Source organism: Columba livia, chromosome Z (genome assembly GCF_036013475.1).
Source record: "Columba livia isolate bColLiv1 breed racing homer chromosome Z, bColLiv1.pat.W.v2, whole genome shotgun sequence".
Taxonomy (NCBI): Eukaryota; Metazoa; Chordata; class Aves; order Columbiformes; family Columbidae; genus Columba; species Columba livia.
Window position 1 is genome coordinate 84,098,016 of NC_088642.1, and position 15,965 is coordinate 84,113,980.

Here is a 15,965-nt window from a genome sequence, read left to right on the forward strand (position 1 = left end):
GTGAACATACATGAGCACATAAAGTTTGACCGATGCTGAGAAGTACCGTGTTTCAACCGGGTCAGATGCCAAGAGAAAATCCACAGTGGTGAATGCGAGAGGTTAAGTGATTTATTTTTATTCATTTTTTAAATGTATTGTTATTTTTTCCCCGCTCTGGGGCTCAGGACATTTTTGTCGTCCCTCTCTGTCGGTGTTTTACCCTTTGTGCCTCACTTCCCCGGTGGTGTGTTCTTTGCCGTGCGCTGCACCGTCCAGACCTTTGCCAAGCTTGTGCCCGGCATCTGCGTTTTCGTGCATTTTTGTGCGTTTTCACGCGTTTTCACGCGTTTTTGTGCGTTTTCATGCGTTTTCACGCGTTTTCAGGATTCCCCAGCCAGGAGTCTGTGTCTCAGTGTGTGGGTGTGGATACTTGTGTAACAAATGCTAAACTAATTTAGCCAGCTTCTCTGTGTGGTCGGCTAGCAAATAGGAGCTGGATGTGTCTAAAGGGTAATTAGTGCTTGGCAGCTGAGATGAAAACATTACAAATGATGAACAAATGTAAACTGCTGCCTAGGAGACTCTGTTCGTGTTGATTTTAGTTGTTCACTGATTTTTAATAGGCTAGTAGAGAAAAAAAAAAGCTGTAATTTGTCTTGTACTAACTTTAAATAGTGTATTTGCAGGATAGAGGGTTTGTTCCTACACGTTTCTACTACTAGTAATCTGTTGCTTAGTGCACTTTGGGATGAATTGCTGGAGGAAATTTTGCAGCACGGCTGCAGAAGATTTCCAGGTGTAAGCCAAACAGTTCGTTTTATTTGTCTAAAATCTTCTTTGTCTGTTTTTGCTCCTTGGTGCGAGGAGCGTGTGTGTTCGCACGCGTTCGAGTGCCCTCAGATCACTGGAGTCGCGGGGTCTGTGCCAGGGTCTTGTGAACTGCGAGACCAGAGCAGCGTAGATCAGTTTCACAGCACGTGTGCTCACAAGTGTGAGCCTGTTCGGTGATTGTCTTTTAAATAAGCTGGCCTCTTAGAAATAACCAAGCGTATTAACCCCTCTCTGTGTGTATGTTGCTTGTATTTCAGTCCATACCAACAACCAAAATGGAATCTGGAAAAAACACACAGTCGACCAAGGTAAATACTTATCTTTCACCTTTGGCGAGTTGTACTTTGGCCTTTGACTAACTTTGCAAACAGAGGGTGACATCTGTGCCGCCGCCGTGCCGCGTGCACGCGCGGCGTGCCGTGACGGCCCTGAGCGCGCTGAGCCGGGCTGGCGGGTGCAAACGAGCGTGCGGGGCAGGACTGTGCTGCTGCACTCCTGCCGGTGTCTGGCGCTGGTGTGAGCTGCTGTGGATCGTGTTCCACAGCGCTGAACGCTGCTGAGGGTGAGCCTCGTTCTGTTTTATTTTATGACAGCCGACAGACTCTCAAAATAAACAGCCGGCTGAAGAGAGGCAGAAGGAACCTGCTGACGTAAGTTGTATCATTTTTCTCCATTTTATTTTTAACAGGGGCTTGTAGAATTTTTCTTCTTTCCTTCCCCTTCCCCTTCCCCTTCCCCTTCCCCTTCCCTCTCCATTTTCCCCTTTCCCTTTCCCCTTCCCCTTCCCCTTCCCCTTCCCTTTCCCCTCCCTCTCCTCTTTCCCCTTTCCCCTTTCCCCTTCCATTTCCCTTTTCCCTTCCCCTTCCTCTTCCTCTTCCCTTTCCCTTTCCCCTTCCTCTTTCCCCTTTGCTCTTCCCCTTCACCTTCCTTTCCCCTTCCCTCTCCCCTTTCCCCTCTCCCCTCTCCCCTTTCCTCTTTCCTCTTTCCCCTTTCCCCTTTCTGTTTCCCCCTTCCCCTTCCTCTTCCCCTTCTCCTTTCCTTTCCTAGAAAATAAAGAAAATCCAAGCCAAACAAGCAATTTCCGTGTCTAATACTAATGGTTTATGTCCAAACAGGCAAAAAGCCAAACCTCACCTTCTGTGACAACTTCTAAACCAAATGACACTGGAAAAGTAACTGCAGCTCAGGCTGACCAGAGTCCACAAGCACCCTCCCCAGAGACAGCAAAGGTTTGTAGAGGAGCAATCCAGTTTGTTGTTTATGCTGCGGTAGGTGTTAGCAGTCTATGTCGAGGCAGATTCTTACGCTGGCTGCGGTAGGTGAGCGCGGGCCCACAAAAATCACCGTGCAGAAAAGCTCAAAAGCTGCCCTGTGTTTAAAGGTGTGTGTGACAACCCTCCTCGTGCCGCTCTAAAATCCGGGACCTAGGAAATTCACACTTTGCCCGCTAATTAACATCCTGAACACACCTCCTCCAGCCAGCCCTATGAATGCGTAAGCGGATGGAGCTGCCCAGGCAGATGGTGTTGGCCGTTTGTGCTGGTTGTTTGGTGATCCTGACGGGCATCTACCTCTGCTGCCCTCTCGGTACATCTGTTCTCGCTGTTGGTTGAGCAGCTGTTCTGTGCAGCCCATGGCGTGTTTGTCGTTGCTGTGCTGGCTCCAGACGCACAGGTCGCCAAGTTACAGGTATCTGTGTGCAGCAGGGCAGCCCCTGTACCCTGATTGCGAGACAGAAGAAGGAGCAGAAGGGTCGGGGCAACAGCTGGGGAAGGGTCATTTCAACAAGTTGGAGCAGAAGTGTAGTAGGGTCAGGATTGAGATATTTTGATCTAGTCTGTCTGGTGACAAGGCCGGAGTAACCTGAAGGACTCCTGCCTCAATACCAGAACCCACCTTTCTGCAGTGAATGGGTAAGTGGTGCAGCAGTCTGCGCTTGTGTTGCTGTTGCTCCAGCACCCAGCCCGCTGGAGGAGTCTTCACCCTGCCTGTTGGAGCAGCGTCTGCTGCTGCTGTTGGTGCTGCAAACGAAAGCTTTCAAAACGGACTTTGAAGGGGCCTCATAGTCTTTCTACACTGCACGTTTCTTTTACTGGTAGTTAAAATAAAGGAGGTACTTAAAATTACATGCTTTTCTCACGATAAAATCACACAGCAAACAGAGTGTGCCTGTCTAGTATTGCAGGTAGACAGCAGCTCACTCTGCCCAAGCATCTGAATGTTGCGCTGTCCAGCTGCTGAGCCCAAAAGATAAGCGCAGCCTCAGAGCTGAACATTTTAAGCTGAGCTTAGTATCATGCAGGCTGCAGCCACTCAACTTCCAGAGCACTCAGACAGGACACAGAACCAGCTTATCTTTTCTTATTCAAAGTGCAGGTGAAGAGGAACAATAGATACGCATGCCTGAGTAGAACATCGCCGTTTTACTTTGGTTTGTCTCCAGAATTTCCAGCGTAGGGCCGTATAATAACGATTCTTCTCACGTTTCTCCAGCCCGTGTCTGAGAAGACGTCCACGGCGGCTGGTGCAGGCGCAGCCGGTGCAAGCGCGGCTGCTGCAGCTGATAAAGCGAGTGCTGAGGTTGGTGAACACAGTCCACACAAACGCCTCCCTTGTGGAAATGTCTCGGGGCGTGTTTCTCTCTCTGAAACACGTCCCAGAAAACAGGAATTGGTGACCGCTGGGGTATTGCTGTGTACTAGTTATGCATGGTGGTGAAGAGCTATCTGGAAGAAAATGTAGCTAACTACTGCTGTGTCATTTGTGTTTGGCAAATAGGACTTTTAAAAATCACTTTTTCTACAACCAGCATAAAATTGGTTACTCTTTGTCTTCAGTTATATTTATATATGTGTGCGTGTATGTCAGATAGTATATAAATACACACGATCTTATTACTGACAGTGGGGAATGGATTTAAGAACAGTTCTCACTGAAAAAACTGGCAAGTGCAGGGCCTACTCAAATAAACTTTTGGTTTCATTTTGGGGAGTTTTCTACACATTCAGGAGATTATTCAGCTTTTTTTTATCCTTTGTACAGTATGATAGCTTATATAATGATCCTCTTTTTATTTTAGGCTGGTATGGATGAGTCGGCACTAGATAGCCTCATAGACACCCTCGGTGGACCTGAAGAACACGTGCCTCCTAGTCCTGTTTACACCGGCCCGGAAGTTACGGTATTTCACGTGTTTTTATGTTTTACAACATTAGTCTCTGAAATATGTCTGTAGTTGCCCACTGCTACATGGGTCCGGTAATTCTCACTTTGCTAACAGGAAAAACAGAGTTTACAGGGTTGCATTTTGGTGTTGTTTTCAGTAATACAGAAATGATGCAGTTATGTTTGTATTGCACTAGGAAACAGTGAAGTGCCAACAAAGGGAGTTTGTTGCTTTTTGAAGTGATTTCCAAGCACGGATTTACCAAGGGCAGGGATGGGGGTAAAAGAGAGTATAACAACCTAGATTTCATTTCTTTTTGAGGAGGAGTAGAACACGGTGAGGAATACATACTTCTGAGTCAGAACAGAGAGTAACGTAAGAAGGTTTAGGATTACGAGACCAATGGCTCAGTGCAGTAGTCAGCTGTAATAAAAATGTTTGAATTTGTAAATATTTAAAATTCAGTCTAAGTGTCTGAGGCACTGAGGTGGTTTCTGTTAGCGCAGAGGAATCTGCCAGCGCAGGCGCAGGGGTTTGCTGAACCACGTGCATGGTTGAAGCCACACGGGACGCGTGTGCGTGACACGAGGTTCCGCAGGGCACCACACAGTCGCGCGCAGGACGGTCCCTCTGACCTGCCCACCTCGCGTCTGCTTCCCAGGAGGATCACCGCACATAGCTCTGCGTTAGACATTTTTCTCAATTAAAATGAGTACAAAAAAGACTAATGCGTGTGTTCTATCCATAGGAAGGTTTCTCTTCAGAATACCTGGAAGAATTGGGCAAACGGGAAGGTAGTCTCCCTCCAGAGTACGTTAAATTGTTGAAGGTCAGTGAGTCAAAACCAGAAATTCCCGGTGTGTGTTTTCTTTCGTTTTGTGTGGCTTTGCTTCCCATTTACCACAAGACTAATTCTCATTCTAGAGCAAAGGAGATGGCAAAGAAGGAGTCCCACCGAAAGTGGATGACCAGGATGAAGTAAGACTTGGGTTTTTTATACTGGAGGGTGGAAATAACCCAATTATCATTAGATTCCTAGAAAAAATTCAGTGTTGCCTGTCTTCCAAAATCCCAGGAAGTGGGAGGGGGCTGTAGGGCGTCACACAACATAAATACTGATAAAACAAAATAGAACTTGGCACAGATATTTGTAATAAATAAGGAGGAATTTTCAGGACACTGGCTGAAGATGAAACAAGTCAAATAAATGCTTATAGAGATACTTGGGATTATAATAACACAGGGAAGAAATAGTAGCTGTGCATGTAGGAGTCTCTTTGTAATGTCTTTAGCAAAGATTACTTGAATTTCTGTACTTAGCAAGGTATTTCTTTAAGCCAGCTTGATTTTACTGTTTATAAGTTTAACATATAAACATAAAAGCCTATCTAAAAAATTAATCAACCGGTGAGGGGAAACCTCTCTGTTTTTTCTGCAACAGCAGCATGTGCTCATGTGTTTGCGTGAGTAAGCATGGAGCACACAGATCTTTAAACTGGGTTTGACAGCACTGACGTTTTAACTTTAACGATCATCACCTAGTTTGCGATTCCTTCTCAGAAGCCAATGACGGATGATGAGCTTGCGGAGGCACTGTCATCCGACTTCACCTCTAGTGCTGCTCCTGCTGAAGAGAAGACAAGTCCAACAGAGGTACTGGCATTTTTTGCACCGTTACGTGCCTTTATTGCAGTGAAATATTGCCATTTTTATAATAATATTTCACTTTAAAATGATCTTGGCAATTCTTCCCTCCTTTTTGTTTTTGCAAATTTGCGTGTAACTTCCTATCTCTTGCAGAAACCCGGTAAAGAAGGAGAAATCGTGCAAGCACAAGCAGCAAGTTCACTCAAGACATCTGCTCCTCCTAAGGACAAGAAAGCAAAATCAAAAGAGGTATGCACACTCATTCTTTACTGGTTAACTTCTAATTAAAATCTACAAGCACACACCGTATTTTATGTGTGTGATCCTGCAAAGATGCTCATCGCCCTCATTTTCGGTTGTAAATCCTGTTTGTCCTAGAAAGCGCAGGAGTCGTAGGAATTGCTGTTGTTCAGGCTCTGCCTTAAAGATCCGGCCTCAGTGGGTGGGATGGTTCTCCTTCTGGATTCTCTGCAGAGTAACTGTAGTTCTTCTGACTTGGGGCAGTAGAGCAGAGAAATGCATGTGTTTCCTTAGCTGTGCGAGGTGCGTTTAAAACTCTGACATGACATAATTTCTCCTGTTTTACAAACCTTTCTTTTTTGCTATGTAGAAAGCAAGTGTGACCTTACACTTCCTGGGTTTGCCATTTCAAAGCGTATGGAAATCTTGGGGTTTTTTTCTTTCTTTCTTTTTCCTCTCGTCTCTCCTTAAGAGGAGATACGGCTTGATTACACCGTGCTATTCTTATCACGTAATTTGCCATATCCTGCAATTTGATGTTAATGCAATTAGGTAAAGCCAAGCAGGATTACCAGTCTGGTGCTGGCTTCTTGCTTCATATAGAGCACAAGAGATGTGTAGGGTAAAGCCTGTGTCACTTAAAAGAAATAACAGAATTATTTGTGTATTTCCTTAAATGCAGGATATCAAAGATGATGCAGTGGAAGCTCTTCTTGATACTCTTGGTGCACCTGAACCTGAGCCTGAAGACCCTACCCCTGTTGTAGAGGTGTCAGAGGTACAATCTTACTCCTTTTTACAGCAGCTTTCGGACCCTCCCTTGGAATCCTGAATCCTCCTCGTTAGATCCTGTACAAGCGTGTAAAATAAAAACAGTGCAAGGCCTAAGGAACGTCTCAGTTTATGTGGTTAAGAAGTGAAGGTATCCCGAGTGTATACAGATAGAGCAGAAGATAGTCTGGAAGACTAAAGGCATTTTATTTGGCTGTAAGCGTACACACGTACACTTCTCCCCGTGCTGGTGGTAGTCGCGCTGTTTTTTTTCCCCAAGCACTGGGTACAACTGATAGCCAGCTTTTGTTTTGCATGTGTCTGCTGTTGCGTTTTTAATTAACTTTTGGGGGTTTTCACGCATGTACTTATTTTTCTATCAGACCTCATTATGTTTCCGATTTGGGTCTTTTGCCATGTCTCCCAAGACCTTTGTTTTTCTTCAACAGTTAAGATTTTTACAGTAGCCCTGTGTTCGCATGTTAAACTTTGACTTTTTAGTTCAGTTTTGCAAACTCTGCCTATAACCCTACCAAAATCAGTTATTTTCCCCTGTTTTCACCTGCAGCTCAGAGCAGACAAATGACAGGGAAATATCAGAAAGTCTTTGTTGCCGAGAGAAGGTGCTGGAGCCCAATTTTGGCAGAAAGCACCACATTGTGTTGCAGGTTCAGTCAGTCCGGGCCTTCAGATAACTTAGTGGATGCATTGCTTCACCAAGGGGGTCCAGAGAATTAAAGGCTGTGTTTCGGTAGGAGTGACGGAAGAAGACACAGAATTACAGCTTGGAGAATCAAAGTGATGAACCCAAAAATTCTTGAAGTACCTGGCTGAATGTTGCAGCTCAGAATAGTGCCTGAAGTTTTCTAGAATTTAGAGCAACGTATTCACATATGGTGCCGATTCTTAAGACACAATGATTTTATGACAGAAATTTGATAGGAATAAACTGAGGACTTTTAATATCTTGATATATGGAATAATTTTATGTGATGCTAGTACTTCTTTGAACAGCAGGCTGAAGAATCTTGATAGAGAAGTTGAGTGTACTTTGAGGTGTTTATTTTAATTTCCCTAATCGGTTGGGTTTTGTTCTCTCTTTTTAAGGCAAAAGCTAAAGAGAAAAAAGAAGAGAAGACTGGAGAACGTGATGACACGATACCTCCAGAATACAGGCTAACACCAGAGTTGGTAAGCTTTTCATATCTCAACTGCTTTGTAAATAGTGAACCGTGTCTGATGCTTTATTTCATCACAGAGAGGGAAAGAACACACAGAAAACAAGCAAAACTAATATTTAATTGTTGGCTTTCTGCGGTTGGTGATAACTGTATCTTCCCCGTTGCACATTCCTTCTCCTAGAGCGGGGTTACTGGTTTCTGATACTGAACCTCTCTGCTGTGAAATCCATCCCTTCAGGAAGCGCTCTCGGGTACCGATTTGTGACGCAGCCTTGAAAACGCTGGTTTAAAATGGTGTGAAAAGTAACTCATTTTTTCAGGCTGTCGCTTCAAGTGGTGGGAGATTTGTCAAGGTTAAGCAATAGCAAAACAATACAGCTGAAATGTGTTTTCCATAAAATTCAGAATTGAAAACACTTGCCATGGCTATTGGTATAACTCATGCTAATGAGGTTGCTATATAAACTGACCTTGCTGGAGCTCGATGTTAACTTTCTATTTTGAAAGGAGCAGTTTCATCCCATTTTAGATATTTCAGGGCCATCTGACTACAGACCTGGGATTTAACCCCGTCTGTTGAAGGGCAAAAGTTTGGGTTTTGCACTCAAAGCATGTTTTACTGCTGATGAATTCCTGCTGGTTTACTATGGAATTAATTCCTGCTGCGTGTTGATACTGATAGGAATGAACTCTCTTTGGTCCCTTGGCCCATTTTTGTTGTGATTTGCTTTTTCTATCCACTTTCCTGGCCATGTAAGAGTTCCCTCTGTTTAGGGAGATTCCTGTTACTGTCACTGATTTCACCTTGTGTGTATCATTCATTTTACGTTGGTTTGCTGGTGCTTATGAAGCGTGGCACTTATTGTAACAACGGAAAAATGTCAATAATGTTTCATTTTTTTTAGGATAAAGATGGAAAACCGATATTGCCCAAGCCTGAAGAAAAACCTAAGGTTAGAAAACTGTCACTATTGCAGGAGTGTGAACAGACGCCCTGTTTTCTCCCTCTCTGGTGCCGCTTCTCCCTGTGCCGTTTGTGAGTCTGTTGGTCTGTTTGTGCATTTACTCCCTTGCACAAAACCTGCTGATCAGGTGGAAGTTTAATTGAAATTCACTGGCCAAAAAGTTCAGAGATCACTGAAATAGGAGAGGGTTACAGGAATGGCTCCTGACACAAGGAAAAGCAGTTGGGGGGTTACTGTGAGGTGTTCGTGCACGTCTGTTGGAGCTGTTGAAGGACAGAGAGAGGTGAGGCAGGAAAACCTGTTGTTTTCTTGACATGTCGCGGGTCATCAAATACAAAGGAACACGACTGGAAAGAAGGCAAAAGCTGCTGTAGGCATTTCCCTAATCACAAAGAGCAGCTTGGACTTGCAGAAAGTATCCATCATGGCCTAGAAAGTGCATGATGGATTGAAAAGATTGAAAGTTAGAAAGGTTAGTTGAAAATGCACAGGAAGAAAGCAAAAATTAGGAAAAGCAAAGGAACTATGCACCGGAGAAACTGAGAAACGCTTTATGACTTGAAGGAGGCAATAGCTTTGAGCAGGATGCGTTCACCAGCATTCCTGTGGTGACAGCAGCCATTGAGATCTGCGGAACCAAAACCAGCGAAGCAGAAGAGTTGTGTCAATAGGTGGAAAAGCCTCAGTCACCCACGGTTCTTCCTCGGTCCCTGGTGAATGCAAAGCTCTCCTTCCTTCGTGGCTTCAGCTCGGGCTCCTGTTAGTTCGGGCCTCCGTTCTGCATACCCTTAATTACGTGCAGTGTCATTACTTTTGTGAAAAACACTGTTATTACCTAAAAGCTTTTTTTGCTTTAGTGAAAGAATTCAGTCGTTATGAAAAGTGGGGCCTTATGTGAGATGTTTTATAAAGACTTAGGGGCACAACGAAGGAAGGCAAGTGGGAGGGAAAATAGGAGACTCTCCTTCATAAAACATAGTTTTACGTGTTATGAATTTGACAAAATGAGCCCTAATCAATTAAGTTGTGTGTAGCAGGTGAATGGCGATCACTGCAGGCAAAGGTTTAAACATTTAGGTGTAAACAGTAGTTCGGAGTGTTCCAGGAGCACTAGTGGTGTATCAAAGCCTATGGATCACACAGTGCTGGATCACGTGGTACCAACAGGTTGTAACAGACCACGCAGCGGGGAACCAGGCTGCAGTTTGTTCGCCTGTCCCCCCGCGCGGCGCCAGCCGGTGTCGGCGGTCGGTGGGAGGCTGAAGGAGCCCCAGCCCATACAGCCTCTGGGTAAACCCCGCTTCTGCCGGAAAAACGTTAGAAGGGGACTATCATAATCTCATGGCGCTGCTTTCCACTACCTACGTGTAATTTATATTTGAAATATTACAGCAACATGATGCTGTTATGGTGAATACTATCCAGTAAATATTAGCATTATATTGTTCTAATTTACAGTTTGCATTTTGCTGTTCAGTAGCTCCGTAAACAGTATTGAATGCAATGTTCTCTACATTATATTGACTTTTGATAACAAAGCAACTGGCTCATTCTGAAAAGTAGTTTTCTAAATTTTTCGCACTGTGAAATTCACGCTGTTCCGTTGCACATAAATGCGAATGGTTATTTTGGTGTGGGATGCAAAAGTTTTCCTGCTTTCTGAGTAGTCGAGATAGAATTCTCGATAAAATAAATCAAAAGCGGGCAGTGAGTCACCTGTACCACGTAACGTCTGTTTTGCAGCCTTTGAGTGAATCCGATCTCGTCGATGAGTTTTCGAAAGACTTTTCCGGCCCCGCACAGCCTGTGGAGCAGCCCAAAGCACCGGAGCCCCGCGGCACGTCCAAGGTACATCTTCCCCGTTCGCCAGACACACGGACACTGATCGCTTTGCTGGGACTGGGTAGTGCTGCTGTTCTTTCAGTGAAAATGTTTTCTTCTGTTTGTTTTTCCCCCTACTGCCTTCAGTGGAACATGCAGTATTGTCACTTAGTCCTTAACTGAGGGGCTCCTACCTTCAAATTCAGACTTTTCTTTCTTGTTTCATACTGTATTAAAAAAAGAAGAGCCATTTAACGGGTGTGTTTTGGGTTTCTGAGCATGTTCAGTTAAACACAGTGTGAATGTTCTGTTTCAGAAGCCTTCAGGTCCCGCGCCGGCGGGAGCTCCCACGGACGAGGTGGTCCCTCGCGCCGCAGCTTGCACGGTGCAGTCGGCCGCCCCGCCAGCCGAGTCCTCGGTCAGTAGTCCTGGCGGGAGGTAGAGCACAGTTCCGTTAGTGCAGTGGCGCAGCGTGTGGCCACCGTGCGTGTTCCTCCTCCGCAGAGGCAACACACAGGGGCCGAGCGCTTTCCAAACCGTCCAGTAAAGCACAAACCGAACAGGGAAGGTCAGTGGCCTTCCACACCGAGAAAGTCAAACTGGTCTGCTCCAGCTCCTAGTGCTCTAAAACGCATGCTGTTTGTAAACTTGATGGATGCTGCAGGAAAAACAAATTCCACCAGACAAAATCATTATTGTCCTAGTGAACATTCTAGAAGAGTGCATTGATCACTCACTTTCTTGCATCTCTTCTCAGAATATACGTGCTTCTATTAAAAGAAAACAAAACAAACCCCCTGCCCTGTGGAACGTTGTAGCTGTAAGTCTTTGGAAGGGAAAAGCCAGTTTACAGAACAACCCTGTGAAAGTCTCCTTATGCCATGAACCTGGCAGATCCCAAGTGCCTGAAGACCATCAGGGAGAGAAGCATCACGGTTTTTAGGTTTACTTCTCTGATTTTTACCTTAAGTGTTACATGGTTGGCGTTGGTAGTGTATGGACAGGTGTCAAGGGTTTGGATTGCGAGGTGACAATAAAACTGTGGCAGATATATTGTTAATGCCCTCTCCCCGCTTCCCACTCAGCACAGGCGATCGGGAGGGAAAGAAGGACAGAGAGAAGAGATCTGGAAAAATGAACAATGTTTTACTAATGCTACTAATAAGAATAGAGAAAATAATACAAAATATACAAAACCAATCCGGAAAGTCTCAGCAACTGCAGAGCCGGCACCCAAAGTCCTGGACTGGACTCTGCAACCAACCGGAGCTGGATTCAGTCTGTCACTGGCCTCAGTTCACAGGGACGACTCGCAAGGTCCTCTCCTAATGTCGGCCATAGGGAAAAGGGAAAAAGGCAGGAGATCCTCGTGATCTCCCACTTTTATATGAATTATCACATGAATGGGATGTTATACACAGTTGGTCAGTTTTTGGTCACCTGTTTCTCGCTGCCCCTCTCACAAGATGTCCATCCATCTTATCAATGACCTCACATTCCATTGCTGTGTTTACCAAAACATGTGTCTGGTTCTCCAGGAAAACGCAGCTCATATGAAGCTTGAGCTGACAGGCACATTCACTAACAGAGAAACGTGTTTTTAACAAAACCAGGACAACAGGTTTCTTCAGCTGCAGCTGAACTGCAGACTCAGAACTGATTTGTTCTTGCTGTCCCGATGCCCTCACAGGTTGGTCGCGTGGCAGATGAAGCGCTGGAAGCCTTGTCCAGCAGCCTGGGAAAGAGAGAGCCCGCTCCGGATGAGAGCAAACCCACTGTGGACAAGACCAAGGTAGAGAGACAGCCAGACCTCGAAAAAGTAGACTTCTGATACCATTATCTTCAGTGTGACTATTTCCTCAGTCCAGGAAAAACTTAGAGATAATACTTTCACTTTTTTAAAAAACAAAATTTACTTGTGAACCCAGTTGTGTTCCTCTTAGGAAGCACTAGTGGGATTTCAACACAGTGAGCGCATTTCCTTAATCATTCTGCCTATTACCATACAGTGGTTCCCTCACCCTCTAAAACCCACACTTGCTTAGTGCCTCACTGCTGAACCAAAGCTGAGTTAACACGCACAGCAGGGGCGGTGAACAGTGTGGTCCTTTTGAAAAAGGAACCAAATTTATGATGACCTGTTTAAATTAGGAACGATAGGTAAAACTTTGGGGTTTTTTACACTGCTTGTGTTATTTTAACAAAGAGCCTCAAGTAAGTCATTGAAAAATGTATATTCTGTCGTCTTCCAACAACCCTTGTGATTTCCATGGGACTTTGGTAGTTGGATTGAAAGACTAATTTGAATCAGTACGCTGAAAACCTTGAATACTTGCTTATGTGCATGTCTGTTTTGTTGGTTTTATTAATATTATTTTTATTTTACCTTCATAGGAGAAAAACAAACAGGAAGAACACAAAAAACTAGGCGAAGATGAAGAAACAATTCCTCCAGAGTACAGATTAACAGAAGCAAAAGTAATTTATTTAATATGCTATTTTAGCCATATTTTCTTCTCTTTCCTCAGAATAGACAGATGAAACTGCAACTCCATTTCATTTTGAAATACTGATGTTTACTTCAGCCATTTTTATAGGATATGAAAGTTCTGATTGGAGTTCCTGCATATCTGCCGTCGGTCATTAGATAGGTGTAGACACAGGAGTGGTTTAGATAACTGTACCTACACATCGTTAGTTTTGACTGGTGTTAGTGCACTGTTAGCTTTTTGTGTTTTAGTACTTACCATATTGTGATTGGTCAAAGCTGTTAAAAAACCCACAATGCTGCAAGCTGCCATTTGTACAAACACCGCTACGACTCGTTTAAGATAAACAGGTTACTTGGGCATAGCCAAGACCTGCACAGCAGCCGGCACAGCTGCCAGTGTGGAGGGACAGCGGCCCCTCCGGGCTCGGCATCCAGAGCTTGGGGTTTGTTTATTAATGGTGCTGTTGCCGTGGAAGTTGAAACGCAAAGAGGGGAGCTCAGAATCCCGCGCGCTGTGTTGCTTTTCAGCACTCAGACGTCTGTAACTTGCAGGACCTGGATTTTTTAGATGACACGTGGAGTAACAGCACTGGGTGCTAGGTGTTACTGGTTGGGTCGTTTTCGTGTAACACTGTCTGTCGGTCAGCAAATGCTCTCAGAGCACTTGTCTCGCATGGTCATTCGTGGACTGCTTGGTCTAACACAAAGGGATTCTTCTTTTATAGGATAAAGATGGGAAACCGCTCGTACCAAAACCAGAAGAAAAGCCCCAGGTAAAAAAGTGAATATTCAGATAGATGTCTCATTCATGAGTTACTTACCCAAATGTCACTAAGGTTCCTCGGTCTTCAGTTTAATAATGGAGACAGATTTTGTTACCTGTTCCGTTTTTAATAGATGGAAAGGACTACAAGTGTCTTTCTTGTTGTTTTTAATGATAGCCCATGAGTGAAGATGATCTTTTAGAGGGTTTGACAGCAGGGTTTTCCTCTTCACCATTACCATCTGCACCGTTACCTACACCAGCTGTAATAAAGGTCAGTAGATTTGATTTCTGGAAATCTGGTTTATTTTCGAATTGTTTCACTAATCTTCATATTTTATTTGTTTTCTTTCCTAAACTTTCTTAAATTAATTGATGAAAGTTGCAAAATATTTTATGCAACAAAGTAATGGGAGAGCAATTAAATTAAACAGTATTCCCTGAAAATAAAACAAACAGTTTCAGAACAAACGTAAGGCCTTGGTAGTTATTTTAAAACTGTTCTTTAAGCGTCAGTGATTGTTTGCTGCTACCCTTACCTACAGTCGTGCTGAGTAAATCTATAGCTAAATGCAAAGTTGTCTGAATCTGATGGTGTGTCTCCAGCCCTCTGCCAGCAATGACCCTGTGTCTTGTTCCAGAGCGCCGAGCGGGGCGAAGGGCCCGCGGGTTCCTCGGGCGTTATCTCCGCTGCCGCCGTTCCCTCGCTGCGATCAGCGGCTCCTCCAGCTCCCGCCTCGGTAAGCGACCCTTCTGTCCATCGTGTCTCGAACTAAATGGACTGTTGGAGAGAGAAGGGAACACGATCTGGCCAGTTTTACTCATGCAGACTGTTGAGAAGTTAAATAACTTATTGTCACACTGGCCATTGGGAGGAAAGAGAGAAAGCGTGAGTTTCTGGGCACTTTATGTTTAACTGAGTGCAAAGACTGGTCTGTCTGGTTTTTTTTTAGACAGAACACAGCTTTCTGTTCCTCGTTAGGTAATGAGAACATGTAAAATAAAAATAGTGCAGTCATTGGCGCAGTGGCCAAGTCGTCTGTTAAGCCTATAGACGGAGGAGTTCAGGGTTAACAGAGGGATAGGCAGCACCCGCTTTTAGTACCAGCACAGTGCACATGCATCCTGGTGCATGTGTTAATTAACAGTTGTAATGTGTCCTCCCTCCTCCTTTTCCTGTTGTGATCTGTGCGGTGGGAGCTCCCTCTAGTGTTTCCAGACTGATTGCAAAGAGTACAAAGCTCATCCCACCAGGGTTTTAATTGCGTTTAAGGGCTTCTTTTGCTAACCAGAGTCTGAATAAAACCAGTGTGAATTAGCAAAAGACCATACATATTGTGAAGGTAAATTGTTAATAAGCTCTAATTCAGATTAAGACTTCCTTAGCAGCTGATAGGCAGTGATCGTGATGTTTGCAAAATGAGTGGCAGTTACCAAAAAACACTCTTTTTGAGGAACTCTTCTCATTAGATCAGGTAGGCTTATGTGTAACAAAAGAAAGCCATTGAATAAATTCCATAGCCCTTCCTGAAATTGTGTTTCTTGTAGGTCTTAAATATTCTGTAGTTTTTCCCCCGGCTTTTGCGATTCCAGTGTAATTACAGAGGGAGAGCTGATGGTTCATTGTTCACTGAAACTGACACCTCATTACTCAGCATTTATATTAAATTATTTTTAAGCAAATTTGCACTCACAAATGTGTTTGTCCTTCATTAGGGAGGAAAAGAGATGGACGAAGCCTTGGATCTCCTGTCCGATTCCCTGGGACAGAGGGAACCAGACCCTGATGAGAACAAACCCGTTGTGGATAAAGTGAAGGTAACAAAAGTCACTCTGAAACTTCTGCAGTCTGGGTGAAAATAAAAGAAAAAGAGAAAAAAAGAACAAAACAGATCCTTGCCTTACTTCTTATGGATATTTTTTAAAAGCATATAGTGCCATACTTCCTATATACTCATAGAAGTGCACGGCAAGTGATTTTCAGATGTAGCAGTAAGGTTACTAGAAAAAAGCAACATGCTGTTAAGTTGTCCTGCCCGTAGGCATATCAGCCCATTCACTTAGATGATTTTGCTTCTGAGCATGCACTCTGCTCTTCAATCAGCTG

At 44.3% G+C, this 15,965-nt stretch overlaps 1 protein-coding gene across 19 annotated transcripts in view; it reads left to right on the forward strand.

Annotated features, from left to right (window-relative positions):
* Positions 1 to 15,965, forward strand: part of CAST (calpastatin) — a 61,193-nt gene that overhangs the window by 35,771 nt on the left and 9,457 nt on the right. For 11 of the 19 annotated variants that reach the window (XM_065046573.1, XM_065046576.1, XM_065046582.1 and 8 more), the window contains 20 exons: positions 1,071 to 1,121; positions 1,407 to 1,463; positions 1,929 to 2,042; positions 3,307 to 3,393; positions 3,893 to 3,994; positions 4,728 to 4,808; positions 4,904 to 4,957; positions 5,522 to 5,632; positions 5,780 to 5,875; positions 6,549 to 6,644; positions 7,745 to 7,828; positions 8,724 to 8,771; positions 10,527 to 10,631; positions 10,921 to 11,022; positions 12,295 to 12,396; positions 12,999 to 13,082; positions 13,821 to 13,868; positions 14,037 to 14,132; positions 14,500 to 14,598; positions 15,575 to 15,676. In XM_065046573.1, the coding sequence (XP_064902645.1) occupies positions 1,071 to 1,121; positions 1,407 to 1,463; positions 1,929 to 2,042; positions 3,307 to 3,393; positions 3,893 to 3,994; positions 4,728 to 4,808; positions 4,904 to 4,957; positions 5,522 to 5,632; positions 5,780 to 5,875; positions 6,549 to 6,644; positions 7,745 to 7,828; positions 8,724 to 8,771; positions 10,527 to 10,631; positions 10,921 to 11,022; positions 12,295 to 12,396; positions 12,999 to 13,082; positions 13,821 to 13,868; positions 14,037 to 14,132; positions 14,500 to 14,598; positions 15,575 to 15,676 (1,719 nt within the window). The remainder of the gene's footprint in view (positions 1 to 1,070; positions 1,122 to 1,406; positions 1,464 to 1,928; positions 2,043 to 3,306; positions 3,394 to 3,892; positions 3,995 to 4,727; positions 4,809 to 4,903; positions 4,958 to 5,521; positions 5,633 to 5,779; positions 5,876 to 6,548; positions 6,645 to 7,744; positions 7,829 to 8,723; positions 8,772 to 10,526; positions 10,632 to 10,920; positions 11,023 to 12,294; positions 12,397 to 12,998; positions 13,083 to 13,820; positions 13,869 to 14,036; positions 14,133 to 14,499; positions 14,599 to 15,574; positions 15,677 to 15,965) is intronic. The other 8 variants (XM_065046579.1, XM_065046584.1, XM_065046580.1 and 5 more) reach the window with 1 other exon arrangement.